Source organism: Dermacentor andersoni, chromosome 2 (assembly GCF_023375885.2).
Source record: "Dermacentor andersoni chromosome 2, qqDerAnde1_hic_scaffold, whole genome shotgun sequence".
NCBI lineage: Eukaryota > Metazoa > Arthropoda > Arachnida > Ixodida > Ixodidae > Dermacentor > Dermacentor andersoni.
Window position 1 is genome coordinate 226201661 of NC_092815.1, and position 27942 is coordinate 226229602.

The window sequence follows — 27942 nt, forward strand, 5'->3', positions numbered from 1 at the left end:
ATGCGAAATGCAAAGGTTATGGGATCGTTCCCCACCTGTGGCAGGTTGTTTTTTCATCCACTTTCATTTCCATTAATTTATCGTTTCATTATTTCATTTATTAAGCTCAAGTAATTTCCCCTATGTTGTCCTTGGTGTCAGTGTTTGTTGGCTTCTTATGATATGACTAATAAAAATCGGGGCCCTCGGTTAACCACCTTTCTTCCTGCAATAACATGTTTCATGGAGGATAACAAAAGCACGCTTGACTTTCTTTAAAAAAATATGCTTCATGTAGACAGTTTCTGCGTCCTTGTCTGTTTGCAACCTAAAAACATGAAAAACAGCTAGTAAAAGGCAGCAGAAAATTTTAAACGAACTGCTCATATTGCAGTAATAAAAACTCTTCGCAAAGAATAGCTAATAAAAATATTTTAGAAATTTCAGTGGTTTTCTGAAAATAAAATTGGCATGGAAAAGGTTAATCTTGTATGGGGCACTAAGAACAGTAGTAAAACAAATTAGTCGCCTAATGCTATCTGTGTAATGTATTGAGGATAAGTGCTCTATAAAAATTACATGTTTTCGATGAGAGATGGTGATTATTTTCCGACACATGTCGATCTTTATTTGCTAATGTGGAAAACCACAATCACTTCCCTCAGCTCTGTCAGGGCTCTGCAACTAACCTCATGTGCTGGAAGATAGGGAAACACCCACGGCTCATATGTTCAGCCATGTGGCTACTGTAGTTATTTGTGCAAGTTCTGGGTTCACCCACTCCCTCATTGAAACATTGATAATGATTACGGTTACTAATACTCGTTTCCATCCAGGAGCAAAATCAGCTTGTAGTTGATGCTAGTCCTGTTGACAGGTCTTTATCCTTGTTTCTTCATGCTATCATACTTCTAAGAATAAATAATCTTGCATACTATTGCTGAAAGCTGGGAGAGTTGGTTACTGGCATTAGGAAACATAGTTACTACACTATAAGATGAAACACATGAAATGCACAGGATGAGCACTACACATGAACTTGTTTTAGTACATGAGTGCGATTATATGCATGCATGAAATGCTCAAATTTGCAGCAAAATTTGACTATACATGACATATAAGATACATCACTCATTCTATTTTGCATGTACCGTACATCTTTTTCAAGTAATCAATGTTTATATTCGAGATTTCAATAGAAGGTGTGCTATTGCATTTATCGGTTTGTCTGGGAAGGCCCTTATATATCAGTGTGCAATTTTAGCCTTACATTTTCTGACTGCTGTATTTTGCCATGTATTGACATATTTTACAATGTCCTGCAAGTGTTTCAGGCCTTGCTAACACGCTAACCTGCGCAGAATGCTCAGCCTGTCTTTGAGGCACCTTTGAGTGCCTTTAATGCCTTCAGCAGCAAGTGTTATACCCGTCACACGAGCATGCCAAAGGTCCTTTGAAGTTAAGGAGCATTGAGCTTTCAAAGACATTAGTTTAACGGATATATGTCGGTGCTACATGGTCTCCAGGTAGTCTCCATTGAAGCTTTTAACAGAAACCGCAATGTATCCTTAGCGCTACCATCACCTTGAAAGTACATGTAATAAAAAAATATGGCCCAATGCGTCTTATAATAAACTTGTCACATTTTTTTCAGCAACATTTATTTTTCCTAATACATAGAAACATCAAAACAAAATGCACACATAGTAAAGGCATTACTTTATCACAAACAAATGTATTTATTGTAATGATGGCCACCATGTGTACTGCTTCGTACACAGCACATTGGCGTCGATTATTCATTGTTGCCTTTGCTTCAGCTGCTTTGTTTCATTTGTTGTGGCTAGGTAGCGGTAGGTACACATAAACGCTGTAAAAACTGAAAAACAAAAGTGACAAGGAAAGATGTGCAGAAAAAAGCCAAGGAGACTGGGATGCCTAGCAGCCACTAACCAAAGAACCAAATCGCACATGGCAACCGTGTTGTGTCGAGGTTGCTGCTGACGACAGGCCGTGCCGGTGTTGCTGTACCGGCGCTTTCATGATGGAGATTGCGGGTGTCCCGAAAGTGTTTAGTACTTTAGTAACAGTATTCAGTACTTATAAGCTCGTTCTGAAGAGGTAAAAATTGAACTTCCATATTTTTAGAATATTTTTTCTACTGTCAGACGCCCTCTAGGCTTGGGAGTATTCCCTTGAGGTTTCAAAGGACGAACGCGCACTTCTTTGACTCAAAGCCCCCTTCCAGTAGGGCTCCTTTGCTGTGCCTGTGTGACAGTGCACATTCTCCCTTGAAGTAAAGGATCTTTGGTTCAAAGGACTTTGAAAGTGCCCGTGTGACTGGGGTATTATGTAGGATAGACCAGGATTTGTGGTAATGGCAGGCTGCAGGAGCATTGTGCACAGATGTAGGTGGTAACAGCATCTGGATATCTCACAAAACATTGCAACACATGCCAAACTGTGCCAAACTGTGACTGTACACATGCACTTTGCAAATATAAGGCAGGGAAGTGCAGATTTGTATACTAGGTCTTTTCCATCCAAGAAACCAATAACTGCATTAACAAACCTTCTACAGGGGTCTTGAATAAAGAAGTTGGTTACTTGAACAATATGATGTATGACATGGGTGCATCATGAATCACATAGTTTATATGTCGTGTATTGTGAAATTTCCTGCGAATGTGTCGTTTTTATGTATGTAATCATTGTTTAGTGAGGTTGCTTGATGTCCAGCACCCATTCTCTGCATATCATGTTGGTATTTTGTTTTGTCTTGGAACTGTAATTATGTTTCATAAAACCTTACATTGCTAAAATTAGACTTTGGGGCAGTTTGGTCTTTTCATCCACATTCTTGTTTTTGTCATTTCCCTTACCATGCAAGCATTTTTCTGGAGCACTTGCAGTATTTCGTCATGCTCTTGCGTTTACAAGCCAGATGTCTGTCTCTGAACAGCTCAAACCACTTGTAGCATGCAAATCTGATGCATCCTCAATAGAACTCCATAGTGAATGTATTGCTAAAAATATTTTTCAGGGGATGAAGCACTTCTATAACTACCGAGTTTTGCAGCAATAAAGAAGCAGAATGCTTGCATCTGTGTAATCTATATATAATATTTTCTTTGTATCATCTTTTATCTGACTGTCTGTCAGCATGGTAACATTGCATATTATCTTCTTAACATTCATGAGTTCCAAATAGCTACTATAATCTTTTTGTCCTCACATTTTCTGCGATATCCTTCACCGGAAGGACAACTAGCAGTTCACTTGATTTACCACTTACAGGCAACAAATTAACCGTAATAGTAGTGTCATGCCTCTTGCTTAAAAGCTCCTAAACGATTTTGCACATCTGAAAGTTCCTTGAATTCATGCAAGCAGGTGCTGCTTATATGATGGCTGAATGCTCATGTGATTGGTTTTTAGGCCAATGTGAAAGAAAAACCCCAGTACCTATGTGTTGCTTTATGACATTGACCTGTATTTATTATTACGTTGGTGAACTGTGTGTGCACTCTGAAGATATGCACATTACTGCGGGTGTTTTGTATAATCTTTGTATAATACAACAACATATATTATCAAGAACACATTCATTTCATTAGTTTTGGTAATATGTTGTCATGATTTCCTTTCATTGTCAGTGCTGCAAGGCGTCCTAATACCTAACTAAAGAGCTTCTGCAGATAGAGTTGATTCAAAATTTCAGAAACTTTTAATCACTGCAGCTATAGGTTTTTTTAATATAAGCTTTCTTCACTACAAAATGGGGGCTCCTAAATTGGTTATTTGCGCCTATAAACCACCCGAGCTGGATGAAAATACTTTTCAGAAATTGCTCGAAGGTCTATTATACTTAAGTCAGAATAAGAAGATACTCTTTGCAGATAAAAAACATTAATGGTCTATCTCACATAATGAAACATTCTGGAAGGCCTCGTGGTCATTCATAGAAACACTTGTTTGTAGCTTTGTCAGTGCCGTGATGTTTCAACCTTAGCCTACAAGATAACGATACTCACACCATGTGAAATTTTCGCGAAGTATTCTGTTCGTGCATTCTGCGACTTAAAAGGAAGAGGTCCGGACACTGACCAAAATGGTTTAAAGTACTTATTTGAATTTTTGAAGTTATCTGAATTTATTTGAATTTGAAAACGTAAAAAACTATTTTAAACATTTTGGTCGGTGTCTGGACTTCTTCCTTTTAGTATGCATCATCCCGACCAGACGGGCTTTCGTCCTACTCTCCACTTCATCCAGTCTGCAACTGTACAATGGGCTGTAATTATTCCTAAAATCTGAGGTGGCCAAGATCCACTTGGAGTGGTAGCATTGAATGGCCCAGCACTGTTGAATAATTGGTGATGCTATGTTTAAATATTCATGCGGTGTCTGTTTGCAATACAATAGTACATAATCTATTTACGTTTGGTTTTCCAGAATGCTCCCTATCATGCACTGCCATCTCAACAGTACCATGGCTTTTTGTTTGGATTCCTTCCCTTTTGAAGGCCACCACTGTTTGCACAGCATCACAGCCTGCCTGCCTTGATCTTGCGGAAGAAGAAAATACTAAATGCCTATTTTTTGAAATGCATGCATGGCTCCATGCAACACCACCTGTCGTTGGGGTGTTAAGGCTTTTTGCAGAGAAAATGTAATGACGCCTTATGTGTGCCCTGGTGGCAAAGTGTTTGCCTCTTTGCCTGTGTAAAAATTTCACACTTATGGATACTGTTAAGGGTTCCTGTATCATATTTTCTTTCACATCCTAAGAAATTTTTGTCTCATTATAAAACTAAAAATTATAGTTGAATTGCTGCATTGTGTGATATGCAATATTCAGCTGAAGGTGATCAGCAGAGGTCGAACAAGTGTTATATCAGGTGGAGAAATTTTTTTGAGAAGTGGACTTCTTCGTTAGGGTAACAACAGTTTTCCTTGGCAGTATTTATATAGTTCACTTTTCTCCACTCCATGGATGTCCAGCAAAATGAGTGAGTGCATAGAGAAGGTGAGGTAAGTGTAAATGCTCAACATGGGGGTTTAGTTGGGGTAGCAAGGTGTGTAGAAGTATGGGAATTTGGCAGGTTGCTGGCACCAATTTCTATGAGTGATCTTGTTGTTTGTGTCTATGTCAGTTATATAATGCGAGGCGTCTTCTGAGGCCAGAAATTTTGAAAAAAAACTCCTTATATTTGTGGAAATTCAGTATGTGCCCCTGGGGCTACTACGAGCACTTGGGGCCACTGGGTAGATGCAGCTCTCCAATGAACTTTTTTGACACAAACTTGTGTATGTACACTGGGTGTGTGCCACTGCATATGTGCCACTCTTTAATGAACCTCTTTTATGCTGACTTAGGTCATGGGGCATCACAACACAAACCTATGTAGTGACATCTGTGTATGCAAGTAAGTCTGAGCTGGAATTGTCTGCTTGGATTTTCTTTCCCTGACGACTAGTCCCCTTGTTGAATTAACTTCAGCCTGAGATATCACCTGTTTGTCTACTGTTATCACATTATGCCCATTTTGCTGTGAACTTGTGATGTTCTCTAGCTGGCAAGCTTGAATTTCAGGTACTGCACGCTAAGGAAATTGATTCAGAGTGGGTGGTACCACCTCTGCTTTTTCTTTGCAGCTGTGTGTTACATGAGAGAATAAGTTGTACGTAGATGTCTATTAGAAATAGCATAGGTATTCAAATGTACTTTCATTATGTTCTAGGTCATTGGTGCTGTCTGGCCTCCTTTGCATCATTTTTTGTAGCATGCTCTTTACATGCAAAAACAAATGTGGCCTGTTCTAATGCTTGCAAGGACTGCCCAATAGCTCATGATGTTTTGAGCCGCTGAATTTCAGTCTTGGCTGCACTTGTGGATTTTCAACTGTACTGAAGCTTGCAATACGCTTGAATTTCCTGTCAAACTGGTTTGCTTGTTTGTATCCAATTTATTGAATTATTTCACTTTCATTATGCTAATAGTCATTGATTGTACTATCATGCTGGCACATTTGATTCTGGAACTGCAATAAATTTCGACATTTTATTGCTTTGTCATGGTTTTTGCACTCGTCAGACACAATCTACTAAACACACACACAAAAAGAACTCCCTTCAACCTCGTAAAATTCCCAAAAAGTGCATAATAAACTCCCAGACCTACCTGTAGAAGCTCTAATAAGGAGCTAAAATGCACTCCCAAAACATCTGTTTAAAACTCCCTTAGTAAACAGCTCCCTAAAGCTGTAAAAATTCACTCCCAAGCATTCTCCTGTATGTTCCCATAAAAAGCAAAAATCGAACTCTCAAAACTATCCATAAGTGCTCCCTTAAGTAGAGCTCCCAAAATATGGGAACGGTTGCTCCCAGGTTTACACCTAAGCACTCCTACAAGGAGGTAAAATAGTTTCCCCAAGGTATCCTTCAAAACGCCCTTAAGAAGCCAAACGTTTCCGAAAATATGTACGTAAGAACTCCCATCGCTTCTGCTATAAATTCCCATAAGAAGCAAAATAAAATACCCATGTCAACTTGTAAAAGCTCCCAAAGCTCCTCATAAGAACTTCCATAGTTCTGGTGTTCAAAAGAGGAATGAAAAACTCCCAACGTTCCCCATATAGACTCCTGCAACCACTCGGGGGTTGGTGTTCAAAGGAGAATTAAAAACCTCCCATAATTCTCCATATAGACTCCTGCAACCACTCAGGGGTTGGTGTTCAAAGGAGAATTAAAAAACTCCCATAATTCCCCAAATAGACTCCTGCAACCACTCAGGGGTTGGTGTTCAAAGGAGAATTAAAAAACTCCCATAATTCCCCATAAGACCACCAAACACAAGGGTGTGAAAAAAAACTCCGTTCGAATGGAGGATATTGTCCTCCCTTAAGGGCTGAAGTTATGCAACGAGGCCAAAACTCCCTAAAAGGGTCAAACCTGTTTACAGTGTATCTACAATACTGAAAAAGATGTGGCTTAAAATCGGTGCCACCCTAGAGCCAACGCACACTCCGGATTTCTGAATAAACAGGTTGCCTTCGCATGAAACAAACATGGACTTCAAATAGAAGCTGAGGAGTTCTAAAATGGCTTCTTGATCTCTTCAAGCTGCTGTTAACGAAGGCGATTTCATCATTATGTCCGACAATAGAAAAAAAGAGTGTTTGAAGGCCTGCACTGCCTGGCGTCGAGTGCCAATTGTACTGTCTTGTACGCATTTCCAACGTCTTCACAATTGTTATAGCCTCCGTCAGAAATTCAGCTACGGTCTTGGGCGTGTTGTGCATACGTCCGGCGAAGAGCTCTTGCTTGAGCCCACGCACGAGGAAGCTAATTTTCTTCTCCTCAGTCACATCCGAGTGGGCGTCGCGAAACCGGCGCGTCATCTCTTCGGTGAACACCACCATGTTCTCGTGGGGCAGCTGCGTGCGAGTTTCCAGCAAACCTTGGGCTCGTGCATTGTGCAGCACATTTGTGAAGGTCTGCAGGAAGCCGTCGCGGAACATGTCCCATGTCGTCAGGGTAGATTCCCTGTTCTCAAACCACGTCCTGGCGGTGTCTTCTAAGGCGAAGTACACACGCCGCGGCTTGTCGTCGCTGTTCTAGTCATTGAATGCAGCTACCCTTTGGTGTGTTTCCAGACAATTTTCCCGGTTTTGAAAAGATCATCCGCAGAAGGTCGGTGGTTCACTGAGCTGTTGCAGCACGATGAGAGACGCTGAAGCTGCCATTGGGGTTGTTGAGTTGGCCACGCTCTTATTGGTCGTCTCAAGTGGAAATCCGTGCTCCGTGGGCAGGTTTTGCAGCCTGCGACCTGCTCGATGATCCAGGGCCAAGTTTGTGCGGTCTTCGGGTTGCGGCCTTGGATCGCGTTTCGGCGGGGGTGTCCGGTACATGAACCCACAAACACCTCCACCAGATGTCACATAGTTGAACAAAGCAGCAAGACTGTGAATAACTTGTTATTGGGAAAAACATGTGCCCACAAAACCAACTTACACTGGAAACACAACGCTACCAGTGAACGCAGTAGGCGATCGCCGGAATCTCACCAATGGGTAAAGCGCGTCGGCTTTTATATATCAATAGTCGTAAGTTCCAGCGTAATCGCTGGCACCGGCATGCCTTCAAATAACTACTACATATTTCGTGTCACACAAGGGACAACGTTCTGCGGGAGCATACACAACCGATACAATCAACGATGGCATTCGCGTAAATTCGAAATCATGTATGTGCGCCTTGCGCACAACAATAACGTTTAACATAGCCGGTAGAAATCGGTCACCGGATGAGGCTAAACACGTACATGTCTAAATATATTGAACAGTAAGCCACCATCACCGCAAGTCCACTGTCATTGATCAACGTCGCTGCCATTTGAACAATGGCCGATGTCTAGCGCAGCCTGGTGCAACTGCACCGGCGCGGTAATCAAACCCCTAGGTTGCAGGACAAGTGCACGATACGCAAAACACGATAGTCCCTCCCACTGCCAAGCTCACATTGAGAGAAGAAGGAGTTGGGCAAGTCATGCAGTGCAGACCCCAGTCAGACGAGCAACACTATAGTGTCGCTTTGAGTGAGGGCATTTCGCTGTCATACGCCGTGGGCTGTGAGACATTAAGGTATAGTGACACTCGGTAAACTCGTCTGCTAGTACGTTCGCAGAGTTCGCTTCCCTACGTGTGTAGTCGCGATAGCACTGCTTTATCAAAAAAGAGAAATAACTGTATAACACTCATGCAGCGTAGACACTAATTGTGAAAACGATTTTTCTGTGATTTTTAAGGCTATAAGCATCCCCGTGTCATGCGCTCGTGTGTGATTCTATAGGCTTTGGTTAAATACCGGCTTGCGATGCTTTATCCCGTGAATGCAGTTGTAACAAATTATTTTATTCACAAACAAATTCATGACATAGCGTTCTCAATGAAAATGCAGCGTTGTTTTGCAAACAGTGCCTAAAAAAGTTCGGCAGGCATACTTAAGACTGCTTACGCGTGTGGGAATGCGAAAGCCTTGTAGTGTCTGTAGGAAAATGTTTTCGCTTAGGTATTCGTCCGTATGTGGTCGTGCATGTTTTAAACTTGCACGGCATTCCTTTCTGTGTTCCCTTGCTTCGTCGTCTGCGGTGTGCTTCAGTGGGTGACCAGGTTTCACAGATGCCGCTGAGGTAGACCCTCGGAGCACATCCCAGCAGGCGCAGCACCGACAAAGTCCGAAGAGAAAGTGATGCGCGGGAGGCAACGAAGTGACGTATGCAATGACGCTTGCACTAGAAACACCTCAGTTATACGCTCATGATGTGGCGTCGACAGTGCATTGCAGGAGCCATACAACCGACGAAATTCCAAGAGCGAGTGACACGTGGTAGGGAGTGACGGAGGCAACGAAATGACGTATGCAATGACGCTTGCACTAGAAACACCTCATTTATACACTCGTGATGTGGCGTCGACAGTGCATTGCAGGAGCCATACAACCGACGAAATTCCAAGAGCGAGTGACACGTGGTAGGGAGTGACGGAGGCAACGAAGTGACGTATGCAATGACGCTTGCACTAGAAACACCTCATTTATACACTCGTGATGTGGCGTCGACAGTGCATCGCAGTAGCCATAGAACCGATGAAATTCCAAGAGCGAGTGACACGTGGTAGGGAGTGACAGAGGCATTGATGTGACGTGTGCAATGACACACGCACTAGGCACAACGTTGGCCAACCATAACCGTGGAGCCACCGTGGCGTCGGGGAAGCGTGCTCGTCTCGCACCCCGGAGGCCCCCACCCAGACCGAAATGTACGGAATTTTCTTTGCCAGTAATTTACATTTTACAGAAAGCTGCCTGAGATATTTGACGCCAATCGGTGCGTTTTTGACTTGTTTTCACTGGTCACGCCGTCGGCCATTTTTTGGTACCATCTTTCGGTGACGCCGCCCTCTTGCCGCGTAATGAGGCATGCAATGCATTAACAACCCGCTGGTCGACACGGCCTGCCGTGCAGCAGCCAGCGCCGCAGAGCGGGCGCCGCAGCCGGGGCGGGGCCTCGCGGGGGGCGAGTAGGCCAGCCGCCGCGTGCACGGCGCTCGTCAGTCGCCGCCGGTTCCGGGCAGGAGCACTTTCGCTGTTCCGCTGCGGGACATGTCCACCGGCCCGTGAGGTTGTGCGCGACAGTTCCCCCCTGGCGACCTTGGCTGCGCCATGCTCAAGGGATGGTTCGACGCCTTCCGCACCGAGGGTGGACCGACGCTCTACGCGTATGCCAACAGGACCGCGGTGACAGAGGACATGCGGAATATTCTCATATACGTCTGCTTCTCGACGCTCTTCATCGCCTTCATCATCGTCTTCCCGGGGATACGCAAAGAGGTGAGCTCGGTCCCCTCTTAAGTGCTTCTGGTGAAAATACTGGCTAGCACGTTCCGTCCTTGCCGTGCTGTTCTCGGGAACCACACGCGACGCTTCACCGATGCTTGGCGAAATTTGAAACGGCCTTGTGTAATGTAAATGCACCTGAACTGTGAAACTCGCTGTATGAGACAAGCAGCTTTATTAAAGAAATGGTACTAGTCCACTGCACAGACCTATTAAAAGCGATCTTCCCATGCCATTGTTAATGAGGTCACTATTGAAAGCGTATTCTTATTGGATGAGGGCCTAGTAGTCGCACATGATTGCAACAGGCATAGTTTCCAACATCATCGCACATTTATGGCTAGAGGCAAACCATGATCTTCACGCACGCGATTTCCTTAGTTTTTCTGGAGACGCACTTGAAAGGACGGCAAATGCGATATTTGGAAGTCATCACGTGCTCTACTAGTATTGACAGCTGTTAGAGACAGGTCGGAAGCACGTTGCAAAAGTTATGCTGACTTCTTGCTCAGGCTTTGCGTTTGCATGCCCTGCACTGCTTCCTCGCTAAGGCTTCTTTTACGCGTAATCTTTACAAACAGCACTTCGGCGGCGCCGCCAACGGAGGAGAAAGTGGCCGACCGTTCGTCAGCGGCGCGCCGCAATGCCCGGCGTTCTTGAGTGAAACCGTGACTTCCTTGACACAGTTTCGTCCACAGCGTCGGTGATGATAGCGTCGTTTTATCCCGTTTCTTTAGGCTCGCAGCAGCTTAGCACATCGGCGCTGCAAAACAGGCGTTCACGAAACTTTATCGAGAAGCTGTGTGGTCTGCACATTCCATATACAACAACAGCAGGTCGTGTGAGGAATGAGACAGCATCTTTCTTCGTGTGCGTCACGCCAATGTCACATTAAATGCCTTCTGATTAGTGCTCTTTAGCTATAATGTACGCGTGTATTACTGAGCTTGTACCAGCATTCTTGCAGGGCTTGAAAACTGCGCAGCGTGAATCTGTACCTCAATGAAACTGCTGCTCTTGCTATGCTTTTGCTTTCCGTGCATGATTCGGAAGACACTCCTTTTCATCGCACAATGGATAATGTATTCTTCGATGCAGTCCTAGTACAAACATAGCGGTAAAAACTGCGGTGAACAGTTCAGCTGCTAAAGGGCGAAATTGTGCTACACGCACACGGCTGATTGTGCACGTGGCCATTTGGCGCTGCTTGTTTTTAGTACCAACGTTGACCAAATATTTCCCCCTAATGCAGTTGTGCTTAGGGACTAAAATATCCATTTTCAGCTGTTAAGCAAGTGAATATCAGTTTTTCAGTGATTGAATATTGGGACATACTTCATTAAAACAATTCCGACATATTTAGGATGCTTATGAAATTCGGTCATCCATTAGTAGCATTTTATTCCGAAAGCTTTGTACTTGCCTGAGCGACTCGAACTCAATTCGTCCTTTAGATTGCAAGTACACGTAGCGCGAAAAGAGCTGGATAGAGGCCAGTATAAAAGCGAGATCTATGCGTGTGCTTCCATCGACTAGTCGAATATATATATATATATATATATATATATATATATATATATATATGATACACATCTCACTGTCCATATGTCATGGCAACAGAAAATCGCGTCATATATGTACCAACCAGGGTCTCTGAAAGTACTCTCGAGTAAGAAAACAAAATTTAATGGGCGGTGTCAAGGTGTACACAATTGCACTCAATTGACGCTATAACGTAAGACTATTCCAAGCTTTTCTATTCGAAATCTGCAATGAGCGCTCTGCGATTGGTCAAAAACTTTTTTGGACCACCCCCACTTCACCTGTATGTCACGCGACTTCACGAGAAGCGCGATATCTCCCCATCTGATATGACGGGCACACATGCATTATGCATGGTTTGACCGAGCAAAAGAATAATACTTATTTCTGATTCGACGCTTTTCGCTGTGAGCCCTCGGCTATTGGTCAATTATTTTCGGGTTGCACCCACTTCATCTGTCTGTCACTCGACATCACAAAACCGCAAGCACCCACCGCGTCAAAGTGACGTGTACGCGTTAAAGATGCATTATTATGCCGAACAAAACTAAATTTTTTGCTGAATAGCCGCAGCCTGCCGCGTTCCAAAAGAAATAAAAGATGGCTGCCGCCGATCGCTCAGCAACTGGCTACTCGCACCTGCCGGAGAGCATAGGTTTATTTGAGTACAATAAAACTTTTTGCTTGATGGTGTAAGGTTTTCGAGCACTTTCGGCACGTTTACAACCTCTTCCTGCGAACTCTTCCGTTTCACCGTCATTCTTAAGCTTCCGCTGCATGCCACCGTGATTTTCGACCAGCCACTTCAAGCCAGTTAAGTGAAAGCGGACCAATCGCAGACGCCGGCACCATCGATTTTCAGTGCAGTGGCTCGGCCCCATCGAATCCCTCTCCACTTGAGCGTGCTCCTCGCCTCTTGTCACGCAATTAGATAAGACAAGCCGCTCAGTGTAGGCAATATTACTCGTTTTTTAGGCGAACAAAAGTGAGCTCCTATGAACGAGGAGAGCGTTTGATTGGGCTGAGAACCCTGCGCGTGACGGCCCGATGGTTGTGTCGGTGGTTGCGCAAATTGGACGTCAGCAGATTGGAATAAAAAGATGTTGGAATGGTTTTACATTATAGGGCCCAATAGTTTTACACTTTGCTTTAAAAGTAAGAAATTTTATATTTGCGACCGCTGAATTATTTAATAGGTACTGTTTGCGCCTATCATCTTGGCTTATGACTGAATACGCCAAGTTTTATAACATGAGCAGAATTCGTGCTTAACAGGGAATGGTAATTTGGACATGCAAGGCGGGCTCGGATATTTTGGTATTTGTGCCCAGACCTGGAAGGCTCATTGTACTCAGTTAACTTTCCGAGTGGGTCATCATGCACGTTATAACACAGTGCCTGGACCCGCAATTGCCTGCACTGGTGTTTCGAGAACTATGTTTCCCGGATGTCCACATAACGGCTCACGCAAAACTTTAGCGAAACTTGCCAGATCAACAGTGGATGTCGATTGCCGTTCTGCAGGTAGTTGCCGTTTGGTGAGTAGACTTCTGTCCACGAAAAAGCTCGGGCCAAGCATGTCTCCCAGAAGCGTTTGCGCCATCACAGATCAGTGGTCGGCGAGGTGGCTGACGGGACTAGTCCACCACAAACGTGAGCAGCGCAAAAGCAACACGTCAGCGCTCATCTCGTTTTTGGCCCCCGGTTCACGTTTGACCTGGGTAGCGTAGCTCACGTGTCACGAGGCCGCAGGGCGTCTGTTGTGCCGCCTGCAATTGTTGGAAAACCACCTCTTTTTTCTTTCTTCGCAACAAGAGCGGAGGTCATCGCCAATGAAGCTTGGCACACGAGCGATGCCCGCGGAAGGCGTGGGCCGGGAGTGCCGCTTTTCAACGGAAGCGCGCAGAACTGAGTCGAAAGCAGCGGTTAATTGCGAGCCAGTCTTCCTCGCAGCGCCGGAAGGAATTCCGCGTCCCGCAAGGCCACCGCCGCAGGGGCCGCGGTTGCGGCAAGCGCGGTGAGGGAGGGCGCCAAGGTCGCCGCTTTCTTTTCGGCCCCTCTCCGGCGCGTATGCAAATTGGAGCGCGGCTTCGCCCGAGGTCCTTGGCGAAAGCGAAAGCGCCTCGATTGCGCCAGGAAGACGCCGCGGCAACAAAAAGGGGGCCGCGGCGGCGCTTTGTTTCCCCGTCGTCACCAGTGGCGCCGTCGTGTTCGCCCAGTTTGTCGAACGCGCTGATCGTTCGCAAGTTGCCTGCAACTTTTGAACATCGCCCGTGGCAGGTAGCGCCGTTCTTGTTCTTTAGGTGGACTATTCCAAGAGACGGACATTACTAGCACGAGAAATCTACAGACATATTAAAGTAATTAACAAAAATTGAACAATTTCTTAATTATTTACTTTACGACATATATTGCAATTTGCGAATTGTTCTCTGTGTGTTTGCGACACTTTATTCTCCGGGATGACGTTGGTTTGCAACTATTATTTTCGAAAGTCTGGGACGAAATACGTGGGCGCTCCACTTACTTTGGAGCTTCAATGCATAATAGAGCGTTTTGTCAGCAAAATAAGTTGAGCAACAGTGCATTTTTACGGCGAGCTTGATGGCGTACATATTCAAACTGGTGTCATATTAGGAATTCATTCCTTTGTATACGCCTTGCAAGCTCGCCGGCTAGAAGTCGGAAATTGCGATATGTGCCGTAATGTAATTAATTGCGAAGGGAATTTGTGAACTTTTCTAATTAGTTGGATACCTGTTTCGATTCCTCGTGAGAGTAATGTCTGCCTCTCTGAATAACCTAGCTCGAGGGTAGGAACTATGTTATCTCCTAGAGGCGATTTTTAAAAATTCAGGGAAGCTTAATAATTATTACCCTGCATAGTTATAGTGTACCAAGTATTGGAGCTTCTCTTGCGATAGCTAATAAGATATTCGGTAATTTCATCAGTGAAGAAAAGAATTACTACGCTTCTGCTACGATCGTCTTTAAAAGGAGTGGTGCAGTGAGTATGCGCAATGATATCAACTCGCGCTAAATTCATGTATTCTACCGTGGTCATTGAAGCATTGCCGCATTGTCTTTATTTTTGCATGGCACGCGATATAACCGTCATCAATAGGGTGTCATGACCCATGCGGTAGCAACATGGTTGTCGACAGGGCTTCGTGCTTGCGACACGTTCTTTATGTGCATCCTCCAGGGTGCTCGAATCGGGGAGTCTCGTGGTGCAAAAAACAAGCTTTTGCAGTCACGCATCGGTTCTGCGTACATTTACGTTGCGGAACAGGACGTCGTGTTTTACTTTAGACTCGAAAAGTCGGCGAAAGTTGGAGACAAGACGCCATGTGCCCTGCGGATTCCCCGGCCAGCAATAGCCGGAGTGCGGCCGCGTTGATGAACTAGAGGCACAGCTGTAAGTCGTAAAAGGAACGTGCTTTGCATAAGATGCCACATGTTATGGCATTTCGCATAAGACATTAAAACAAAGATGTAGTCAGCAAACATCGAGTGAAGTTGGTGCTATCTAAATGTACACAGCTCAAGGGAATGTGTGCCGCAGTGAAGAATATCTAAGAGGGTCATTGGCGTGCAGTCAAACATAGGTTATTAACGAAAAAAAAAGAGAATTGTGGTCAACAGCATTTCTTTGTCTTGTGCGTAATCGTATACGGCGCACAAACTGTTCAGTCCCTGAAGGAAAAGCTATACAACAGCACAACTACGTCTGGAATACGTCACCAGCATGTGGAAACCCGGCTGCACACTGCTCGAGGTGTTTGCTACCCGGAACTTAAAAAAAGAAATCATCATTGCCTTGCCCACACTCTTAGGCAAAGTTACACCCTTTGCATTGCCCCTTCTGCCACACAACGATAATCGTCATCTGCCTTGATGCGTTTCCTTTCTTTAACGCTGCGAGCCCGGTACTTTCCAGTAACGAACGGCATGCGCGTTATCAGCTTGATAACATGCCCGAGAGGAAAGTAGTGGGCGCGGCGTTTTCAAGAAAGGACATGCATCAAGGCAGGTAACGATTATTGTTGTGTGGCAGAAGGGGCACTCCAAAGGGTGTAACTTTGCCTAAGAGTGTAGCAAAGAAATCGAACTGCACTCTTAGGCAAAGTTACACCCTTTTGGTTGTATCCCTGCCACACAACGATAATCGTCATCTGCCTTGCTTGCGTTTCCTTTCTTGAAAACGCCGCGCCTGCTGCTTTCCTGTCAAGAATGCTATGTCATGCTTATAACGCGCATGCTGTTCCTTACTGGAAAGTACCGGTCTCTCCGCGCTAAAGAAACGAAATGCGGACAAGACAGATGACGATTATCGTTGCGTGGCAAAAGGGTGTAATTTTGCTTAAGAGTAGTGAAAAATGTAATTCGCGTGCATGGAAGCTTGACGAAGATTGGCAATGTGACTATCTGCCACTTGCTCATTCGGCGCTTTTGTCGACATTGCTATGAAACAGTGGGCGCTTCCTGCGTGTCTCGGTTTCATCACTTCAAGGTGCGTCTCCGAGTCAACGCATTACACGAGCGAGTCGTGTAAAAGCGCCGGTCAAAAAAGGCAGCCGTGCCGCAACCAGCGCACTTGACCGTCGTCACCAAAGCGGTGCGCGGCGCGAAAGCCACGGCGCACAATAGTCGCCGCCGTCCCTGAGAGCGGCGGCGCCGCAACCTGGATGCATGCGCGATTCCAGCGTGCGCTTTCCATTTGGGGCGGCCATCAGATAAGCGGCTCGCCGTTTCCTGGCCTCCGGCAAGCCGTGCTCGGCCTACCATTTTGACTTCCAGTTTCGGCCGCCGTGCCACAGCTCGGCAAGGTTGCACGCAAAAACAAAGCCCGCGATACAACGCAGCATGCTGGTTGCGAGAAAGTTAAAAAGATATGCAAGTACAGCGCAGCTTTCACGAAGTGGTTCAATAGCTCCTTTGATATTCGGAGAAATGCCTACAATTGCTTTTATTTTAATCGCATGCAACAGGTAATCTCGTGGAATATTTGCATCTACGTGTCACACCTTTCGCGAGCTTCGCTAAAATGCAAATACCGAATCAGGCACGGTGTGAGGTGTCCTCGCGGTGATGTCGCGAGGGTGAACGGCGCGTGCGATATCCAGGCGAAAAATGGTGGTGACCGACGACACAAAAGTACGAGGCATTTGCGAATATATTTAAGCATTCTACACCTCTTGTGTCCAAGTGGCACGTATCCTTTCTCAAAGAGTTCGGAAAGACTGTGCCAAGCCACGAGGACAGGCGCGGTGTGCGTCGTTCTTCCCTGCGCTGGTGCGGCAGCAACAACCTGCCCACACCACCAGCCTTTTTCGGTTTTGAGGGGATCTCAACTAGAGGCATTTTGTAAGCACATTTCATGGACAAATATCCCGCAAGCGTTTCGAGTTACGCAGAGTTTCTGCTAAGCAGACTTGACTTCACTACTCCTCGGCTTCAATTTTGCATTTATAACAGGCCTTCTAATGTTAGTAAATAATTTTTTTTCCATCTATTAGTTTTTTATGTAAAATATTTCAAGAAGTCTTTTCTAAATGTCCACCCAGCCACAGCCTATCTTCTGCCAGTATGGTAGTAGCATAGGTGTGGAAGTTTGTAAACATAAAAATAGTGTTCGCGTAAAAAAGGCCCCTTGTATATGTAGCTGCAACTATACCAAGTGACAGAATATGGAGCCACAGAAAGTATTGGGGAAGGTGAATTAATAGTGCAAATTGCGCCAGTTGGGTAACGGTGAACGCTTTCGATGCTTTCGAGCCTAATTCGCCGGTGTGGTTTCAATGAGCGCAAGCCACTCCGCCAGCTCCACTACCGTACTTGGACGACCGCCGAAGACCAACGCGGAAATCAGAGGCGAGCACCCCATCGATGACCGCTGTGGGCAACCATTGTGGCGAAGCTGGTCACGTGTACTGGAGTCGTGCCTCTACCGACGATTCTGACTGCGCCGTTTTTCCATCAATTTGCCCCGATGCGGGTTTGGCTTCCCGAGATCGCAGAATTTCTCGACCAGCAGCGTAGGTCGGACACTTGGCAGCGGCAGTCACGCTCACCCTTACCGCGGTGACATTTCCCATCTGGCGATAGCGCCTCGAGGACGGCGCACCACGCTGGGAAAACTGAGGTCAGCGACCTTCCGTGGCGAGGCCGCTCATGCTCGACGCGCTAACGACCGACGCGAAGGAAACACAGCGACGACGCCAGAACGTTCCGCAAACAAGATTTCACTGGTCATACCTGTGTTGATCGATGGCTGAAAAAATGGGTGCACTTGTAGATACCTCGATTCGATTTGCAAGTGCTGTTGCGAAAAAGTTGGTACTGGCCACGTGGTCACACCGCGTAGCCTATGCACCAGTAGATGCCGCCCTCCTTGCCACTCGTACAAAGCCATTCTCGGTAATGTGGCGCCACTGTTCACTTCCACCAACTCGGCTAAAGAGAGCAGCTGCACGGGTGCGCGTTTCGCAGCATCACGATAGCGCCACTCGTGAGTGTTCCGGTCACGTGCGACGAGCTTGGTCATCGCAGGTCCAAGGCGTTTGTGTAGCGCGAAGCCTCGTTGAACTTCGTGATACAGCGGTCCGCCACCAAGAGGCATCGGCACATATTTCGGGGCACTGCTTTCGCCGAAGCCTAAGCGGACATTGTCGAGTGTTTTGCTTCTCAAGTGGGCACAGACGACAGTTCGCGCTGAGGCACTCATGTAAACTTCGAGGAAGACTAAAAGAGAACTCTTGAGTGGGTTCCAGGCGTGCTTCGCACGGTCTGCTAGGTGAGTCAGACACCAATCACGCTGCATCGAATAACAACATACGACAACACACACGCCCACAGAACGTGAAGCAATGCAAGCCCATGTCATGAAGATGCTAGATGATGGCGTCATTCAGCTTTAGCGCAGTTTGTGCTCTTCCGCGGTCGTTCTTGTGAAGAATAAAGACGAAGCGTGCCAGTGCTCAAGTCCGGAAACGATCCTGCAAACCTCACCTCATATCGGCCAGTATCGCTAACATCATGCGTATCAAAGTTGATGGAAAGACTAATATGTACGAGATTAACAAGGTATCTTGAGCAAGGAAATAGACTGCCATCATGTATTACCGGATTTCGTCCACGGTTGAGCGCCCAGGACAGTGTTTTGGATCTACTAAGCCATATCGAGCACCATCGCGTAGACGGCCTTTCCACACTCGCCATATTTATGGACGTTGCCAAGGCATACGACTGTGTGCTTCATACAGGCATCATCAACGGACTCCAAGCCATGGGCGTCTCGGGAAATGCTCTTCGATTCGTCCATGAATTTCTCAGTGATCGATGTGTACAAGTTAAGCTGGGAAGTATAATGAGTGTCAAGCGACGCATTTCCCTCGGCGTCCCACAAGGAAGTGTCCTATCCCCCTTGCTTTTTACCGTTGCCATGGCCAGCCTTCCAGATGCCCTGAATGTAGGTCGGACGGCAGTTAGAATGTCCATCTACGCAGATGACATCTGCATTTGGATCTCGGGGTACCAACACAAACGTTTGGCCCGGATAGCCCAGGCCGCAATCTCCACTATCGATCGCCACTTATCGACGCTTGGCCTATCCTTATCAGCAGAAAAATCACCCTTCATGCTTTTCCCGGGAGTGAGACGCAAGTCAACACGTCTGACGCTGAATATCAGAGGGCATTCAATTCTTCGTGCAACTCATGTTCGATTCCTGGGCGTCACCATCGACAACAAGCTACTATGGCGTGGTGCGGTCGAAAGTGTTGTGGCTGCATCAGTGCAAAGAATCAACGCACTTCGTCGATTGGCAGGTGTACGTTGGGGAAACAATCCTATATCCATGCTTAAACTGAACGCTGCACTGATAACAAGCCGCATTCTCTATCAGCTCCCTCTGATATCACCGTCATCGTGTCAATTCGAGCGCTTGGAGGCAGTGCACAGAAAGGGACTTCGCTTGGCGATGGGAGTTCCAACGGCGGCTTCGAACAAGAAAGTCACTAATGAGGCAGAGTCTCTTCCACTCCGCCTCTTGGCATCTCAGGCCTTGCTGACGCAGCTATTAAGGCTGGGCGAGTCACGCGCAGGTACGGCGCTTCTCCGGCGGCTAAGATCAAGAACTCGCTCACATTTCCATGCGGCGCTGAACACCTTCCGATTTTTAGGATTGGAATGGCCTAAACGAAGTCGCCTTGACCCGCCATGGTCCTTTCCGGATGTTACCTCCAGCCTCAATGTACCCCACCTACCGACGAAACGCACCATTTCAACTGCCGAAGCCAAGTTTATTGTGCTGGACCACTTGAGCGCTGTATTTCAAAGCCATCTACAAGTGTACACAGACGGTTCGGTGTGCGCACAAATAGATAGCTGTGCAGCGCCATTCTGCATACCATCCCTTGATGTGTCATGGTCTGGCCGACTGCACCGCGTTGTTTCCTCTACAACAGTAGAAAGCGCCGCAATCACCGCGGCTTTGCGGAAACTACGTGCCTTTTCTGCACGAGATGTCGTGGTGCTGACGGATTCCAAGTCAGCATTACAAAGATTACATCGGGGCCTACCTCTAGAGAAATTTACAAGGCAGTCTCTGGCACTGATTGACGACCTAACGAGCAAAGGATTTAACATAACGTTTCAGTGGATTCCATCACACGTAGGAATTGATGGAAACGAGGAAGCTGACGCCCTTGCACGCCTAGCGCTGACATGTGTCCCAAAAGTGAAAGCTCCAAAAGCTTTTCAAAACCCTAAGGATGCAATGCGCCTTCACTTTAGACAGATGCACAAGAATCCACACGAATCCTGTGTGACTCATGGATTTACACGCGAACAAGCGACGCTTTTATACCGCATCAGGACCGACTCCGCATACACCCCAGCTTGGTTATTCAAGACTGGGCTTCGCGCTTCCCCACTCTGTGTTTTCTGTGGTGACATTGGTGACATCGAACATTTCATTTGGCTATGCCCACAGTTTGACACAGAAAGAAAAGCGTTGGTCGACAACCTGCAAAAGAGCGGTCTCACGCACAGGACCTTTGAAGACGTTGTTTTCCCCGGAGGGCCCGCGGCATTCAGGAAGAGAGCGCAACGACTGCTGATAGCCTTCCTGCGAGACACAGGGCTCATCGACACCTGGTGACACACCCCCTGATCTCAACTCGAAGGAGGATCAGGCGGAACAATTGCCGGCTATGTATGCCAGGCTAACCCCGCCTGCTTCTACATCACCACCACCACCACCACCACCACCGCTCCGTTTCTCTGTTAATTACAGGTGCCTCAACAATATTACCAAGAAGGACGTCTACCCTCTAACACCTATCGGTGATTATTTAGACAGGTTGTGGTGTGCTAAGTATTTTTGCTTCTAAATCTAAAAAGCGGTTATTGGGAAATCGGCTTACGTTAAGGAGACCGCGAGAAAGCAGCTTTTTTGACTTCCGATTGCCTTTTCGAATTCAGATCACTTTCTTTCGACCTCTGTTCTGCACCAGCAACTTTCCATTGAATGATGGATACCGTTCTCGCTGGTCTGAAGTGGCAAACCTTCCTCGTCTACTAGGACGATGTGGCTGTTTTTCAGCAACATTTAACGAGCACCTGAAACGACTGCGGCAAGTTCTCGAAGCCATGCTGTCCGCTAACTTCACCCTTAAGCCTCAGAAGTGTCACTTCGGCTACAAGGAGCTGAAGTTCCTAGGGCGCATGGTCAACGCCTCCATTTTTTCCCTTTTATTTCTCCACTGAAAATGTGTTTCGAAAGCCAAACTAATCTTTTGGTTTCTAATATGACACTCAGCTTCTTCCACTCATCTACGGCGGCCGCATTCCGATGGGGGCGAAATGCCAAAACACCGGTGCACCTAGATTTGGGTGCACGTTAAGGAACCCTAGGTGATCCAAATTTCATCACATCCAAATAATCCAAATCACGTCGAGGTTTTGGCACGTAAACCCCATAATTTAACTTTTTTAATTTGTTCCGCTGAGCTACAGTTCTGGGAAAATATGAGCATCTAAAAGAGTCAACTCGTGTAGTAAATGGAGTAATAGCAAATGAGGGGCTTTTTCCGGCGGCATAGCCTTTCCAGTAAGCGAAAAGTTGAGATTAGTCGACACTAAAAAAAATTAAATTATGGGGTTCTACCTGCCAAAACCACTTACGTATTACGAGGCACGCCGTAGTGGAGAACTCCGGAAATTTCGACCACCTGGGGTTCTTTAACGTGCACCTAAATCTGAGCACACGGTTGTTCGCATTTCGCCCCCATCGAAATGCGGTCGCCGTGGCTGGGATTCCATCCCGCAACCTCGTGCTCAGCAGCCCAACACCATATTAGTCGACACTGTATACTATTATTGTATTATAACGATATGCAATCGCTTTCTTTTTAGTGTTATTCTCATGTATGCTCTCTTTTCAAAATTAATGCCAATATGCCGTTGGCTGCCACTCTCCTCAGCCACCGTATTGAAATCCCTATTTAGCCTGAGTTGCTCGTGATTTGATGTCTTGGTACAGCGCGCAGTCGTCAGCGCAGAGCTCAACGTGAATAACTTTAACGTTTATATAATTAAAATAGAGACAGGAGTGGACCGAGGACGGATTGCTGCGGAACTCCAGAGTAGTCATCAGAAATCAAGTCTGAGGGCGTCCTATTCACAATAATGAATCGACTGCGGCTCAGAAGACAGGCTTTAAATCATACCTAACAGCTTATCATGTTTAAGTACAAAACTCAAGCTACGAAGCAATTTTTTTATGAGAGACCTTATCAAATTATTCGCTAAGGCCCATCAACGTCATGCACGTCTGTTTGCTTTGTTTATTGGGCTTGCAAAATAATGCAGTTTCAACTAACTGAATAGTTCTCAAAAGCCCGGTCTAAGGCCATCTTAGAGATATAATAGATTGGTGTGTTCCCCATGAAAAACAATAACATGTTTATTAATTATATGCTACGAAAGCTCGCATAATGTTGATGGCAAGGAAACTAGGTAGTAGCTCTTAATCCAAGTTTTGACTCCCCTTTTGTGTAGAGGTTTTATTCTAGCGGTCCGCCAGTCATCTTATAATGTACCTCCGCTGATGGACCTTCTGAATAGGATTCACACGTGTTGGCACTCCACTTCGTATAATATTTTAAGAAAGCGTTCGGAATATCATCTGACCCGGGTGACCTCTTAATGTCAAGCTTTAACAATAACGGTATGTTCAACGGGGCTAGTTGGTTGATCTTTACAATAAACACAGGAACAGCGCAACGCAGGACGAGCGAGTAAAGAGCACAGGACAGAACGCTGACTAGCAACCAAATGCTTTATTTGCAGAAGTAGCATATAAAGACATCATTGAATGTGACACAAAGGACCGAAAAAGAAGGATAAGAACGATAAGCGTCAGCCACGGAGTTAATCCAGTTCTTTTGTTTTATGGCGTGAGGGACGCTAAACTGACGCGCGCGTCGCCACTTTTGAGTCTGCAAAGTGGCTCAAAGATTTCCCGCGCGCGCTTTTCACTATATCTTCCAATTATTTTGCACTTCTTAAACATTGGGGTGCTACCACACGTGTTACAGGGAGCAGTCAGGTGACTGTGAGGGTGGGTGCATTAATGATCGCCTCCGCGAGCATGCCGCTTCACTAAAAGGAAACCCACACAGTCATGTGACTGCTCCCAGTAACACGTGTAGTTGCACCCCGATCTTTAAGAAGGGCAAAATAATTGGAAGGTATAGTGAAAAGCGCGCGCGGAAAATCTTTGAGCCATTTTGCATATTCAAAAGTGGTGATGCGTGCATCAGTTCAGCGTCCCTCACGCTATAAAAAAAAAAAGAAACTGAATTATCTCCGTCTTTATAATATATTCTTTATCTCTCGTACATTTTCATTTATAGGTGTTTCAGACAAACTATCAATGGCGATTTGCGTGTCTTCACGTTTGCTTGTTATGCCACGTTTTTGATTGGTTTAAGTTCGCGCTGCATTTGTAAACTCTCCCGGGTATTTCGTATGTTAATTGCATGCGATGTCCGGATTTCCTTCTTTTTCATGCTACTTTAGGAACGAAGCGTTCAACACAGTCAAAGACAATGCCTTAAAAAGTGCAGCCAGACATTGTTTACAGTGAAAGCATTGTTCCTAAAGTCACTTTAATTAGAGGTTTAATTAATATACTCCTCCTTAGCACATGGAGCATTGGGAAAGGATCGAATCGTATTACTTTGTTTAAAAGAAACACAATTTAGCGCCAGCACCACGGTTTTACGGTATGAAATCCCGGTTGTTACGACACAAGGAATCTCTTCTTTTATAGTGTCACTTATAGGGAATAGATTAAGAATATAGCTTGAATTATTTAGAATTATTGTGAATTGCTGGTGGCAGTCACAACTTGTAGTAGGTCGAAACTAGACGCTAATTAATAATCCTAATAATCCTAATAATTATTATCATGCCTACTTTCTGACGTACGTTAAAACCTGCAGCAGCAATAGTGCTGCTACTTTTAATGTGACCACAAACTCAGAAGCGCACTATGAAGGTATTAAACAAATGAGCCAACATGGCTGAGTGGCAAGTGCACGAATTCCAGGAATAATGGCTGCCCGAACCGAAAGTCGGGTCAATCTAAACCGGCTACTGTTATTCCTTTTTAAAATTCTTCTCCAGTAAAAAAAGAAAACTTTTAACATTTCCGTTTAGTTTCGATTCGGGCAAAACTAACTGTTTTTATTGGTTTCAATTCACTTCAGCTACTACCCGCCGTGGTTGCTCAGTGCCCATGGTATCAGGCTGCTGAGCACGAGGTCGCGGGATCAAATCCCGGCCACGGCGGCCGCATTTCAATGGGGGCGAAATGCGAAGACACCCGTGTACTTAGATTTAGGTGCACGTTAAAGAACCCCAGGTGGTCGAAATTTCCGGAGTCCTCCACTACGGCGTGCCTCATAATCAGAAAGTGGTTTTGGCATGTAAACCCCCCCCCCCCCCCCCCATAGTTAGTTCAGCTACTATATCCTGCTTCCAACGCGTCTGTGCCTGATTGCCCATTTGCTGACGTGTGCAAAGGTCGACGTTCGGCGCTCCTCTTTGCCTGCGCGCTCTCATTGAAGTTCGTCTTAGCGCCATAAGCGCGTACAGCTCATACTGCTCCATACATCGGGGAAGCTTTATAATCGTGCCATCTTCTTAGAAAAAGGAAATGTCTGCTGAATAATCCAGTTAGGTATACATGGTGCTTGAGTGCTAACTGCTTATAGACTTTTCATTAGGCAAAGTGCGAAATATAAAAGAAAAATAAGAAACAAAACAAAAAGTGAGACAAACGCTGTTGAAGATTTAGGTGCTTTTGCGCTAGGTGTACAAACATGCCCATCCCTGTTGCATTCGTATAGGTTGTTCCAGCTAACCTTAGCCGAGCTGTTAAAAAAAACGATAAAAAAATCACGGTACAATTTGCTATTGTAGAACCTACTATGCTTGATCACCAGATCTCTTACTACCAAACACCGTAAGCCTTATAATGTTAGCTTGCAGCGTGATTGTTCATCATATTTTTATTTGAACAGCTTGGCTAGTTAGGTTTGACGCACGGCATGAAGTTGCCAATAATTGTCGCAATAGTGGAGGCAGCCATGCTTGTCTTTCATTTTCCATACTAAGAAGAATGGGACAAATGATCGAGCAAGATCGCTCACACTGCATTTTATGACCGTTTCTGAACCACGCTTGAAGTGCTGTGAGCTTTGTACTCAGTGCATAAATGCCAAACAACACCACAAAAGAAAATGAGCAGCGCCTCCTTCTACACGGCGATTTCCTGTTTTCTCATAAAGACTACTCCGTTTGAATTTCACACCGCAAGCGATTAGAGATATCTTAATATTAGGGGGGAGAAGCACATGGCGGCCTGCAGTGCTGGCAAAGTAACCGAAGACGCGGGGTCAGGCCACGTGCGAGACGACACTGCTCCGTCACTCGCTCCGTGTTCTCGCGCAACCGAAAGGACCGTTTTGTAGGCGAAATTCACGCACATTTTGTTGTTTCTTCTATCGCGGGAGGCCTCACGCTTCCCAGCACGTGTGCTAGCCGTGTGCGGCAAAAACCAAGGCATCAACTGTGGCCACGCAAAGCATCTGACCCGGCCGAGCTTGCAGCAGCGAGCGCCACTGAGGCGGCGCAAATGAGCGCGGCTGACGCAACGCGGCACGACGCTAAGCGTGTCAAGGCTGAGGCGTGCGTGAACAGCCGCCGCCAGGGGACGCGAATCCATCTTGCGTCGGCCATTCACTCGGCCGGCGCCGCACACAAGTTGGCGGGCGGCAGCATATCTGCGCACTGGATGGACACGCCCGCTGCTGCCGTTCGAGAGCGCACCGTCGAGCAGCGTTGCGCGACGGCTGTTTTCCTGTTTGTCGTCAAAACATAGGAGAGCCGTGTCTGTACTCCAGTTCGGCGCCGTCGCAGCTGTTGGGTGCATGGCATGTGGTGTTCGTTGCGCTTCCTTCACGTAGGGATCAAAACAAACAATTTTCGTGGCCTTGCACTCAGTGAAGGAGAACCAGCGAAGCTGTATTCGGATGACTATATTGACTGCTATATTGATTTATATAGTCATTGCTGTATTGACTGAATAAAGACACGTAATTTCGTGGTTGTTGTCGTCTTTATTTTGTCCCACTCGTTCCCGCAGTAACCACACCTTTGTGGTCGCAGCGGCCCACCGCGATCGGTTGTGCTGCTATGCTGCACACGTTCTTGCCAGAGGTTAAATCTATACACGACCCGTCGCGCGTCGTCGGCACATTGACGTCCCTGTAGCAGTCCATTCCAAACAGTTCCAACATGATACAATCCACTTGCCGTCGGAGCGCGCTAGGTCAACGTTAAGTCTACAATTGGTGGGTACACCCCAGGGGTGAATCCCCGCATGGCTGCCATTGGCTGTTTCAATGCAGACGCTTTTGCGACGCTAGCACCAAGGTCCTCTTCGGTTACGGCCCTAGCAGGAGGGCAGTACTTTGGCAAAATGGCGGCGCACTCGATTGTTTACGTTGTCATGGGAACACGAACAGCATCCGCGGGGCGTCTCCTCACCCTTGCGCTCTTCGTTTTTTTCGTTTTATGTTTATTATGACGACCCGCTCCGCTCCCTTTCCACCCTTCTTCATTCCCCGCGCATGTTTACTCTTGCTTTCTTTTTGCCTGTCCGCGGCGCGTATCCTTTCTTTTATCGCACGCGCGCGATATCCCAGGCATTGGTATTGTTTGTCAACTGGCAGGGTGTGCGCCGTGGCCGTACATTGACTATGCCAGCACCTGCCAGAACATATTGTAGCGAAGTGTCGCAGCCGTTCGATATCTGACGCATCAGCTCACCAGGGAGAAGAAGATGAAGGGGGGAGCTCTGGCAGGGGCAAGTCCAAATCCGCAGGTACGACGACGAGAGGTAGCATTCCAACAACTAGGTTTATTCACTTGGTATTTTACCTTAAGTTTACACTGTACAAAAATATCTACAAACAGAACGATGTCATACCCGTCGTCGTCGGCCTGCCTCACCGGCCTGGTCTCCGTTGGTGAAGTTGCGCCGTCTGCTGCTGTCTACTTGCTCACACAAAAACTACCCAAACTATTCCTTAAATAAGTTTCCGCAGCATCCAAGGGACAGCATTCTCCACCAATGGGCTATGTCGTTACTCCGACCAATCAGGCAGGACGACATCATCCAATGAGCTCCAGAGTTTAAGGGGCCAACAAATGGTCACGTCAACACCCCGTATACAAAAGCACTTTGACCATAACTAATCAGCTTTTGACAGCCAAGCGTTAGAAGAGGACGCGTCATGGGCACGTAGTGACGTCTCAGGTGCGGCGGCCAGGCGGGAGCACATGCCCGCGGCACCGTCGCTATTATTTCATTACAAAGACTTCCCGAGGAGCCCACGAAATTCCCGGAAAGAAAGCAAAGAGGCCCGCGGTATACTCTTTACGCGA

The 27942-nt window shown here is 46.4% G+C and overlaps 1 protein-coding gene across 1 annotated transcript in view; it reads left to right on the forward strand.

Moving 5' to 3' along the window:
- The first annotated feature begins 10059 nt into the window (after window positions 1-10059).
- Window positions 10060-27942, forward strand: part of LOC126539977 (dual oxidase maturation factor 2-like) — a 449790-nt gene continuing 431907 nt past the window's right edge. The window contains exon 1 of the mRNA XM_050186802.3: window positions 10060-10371. Coding sequence (XP_050042759.1) covers window positions 10204-10371 — 168 coding nt within the window. The 5' untranslated portion in view covers window positions 10060-10203. The remainder of the gene's footprint in view (window positions 10372-27942) is intronic.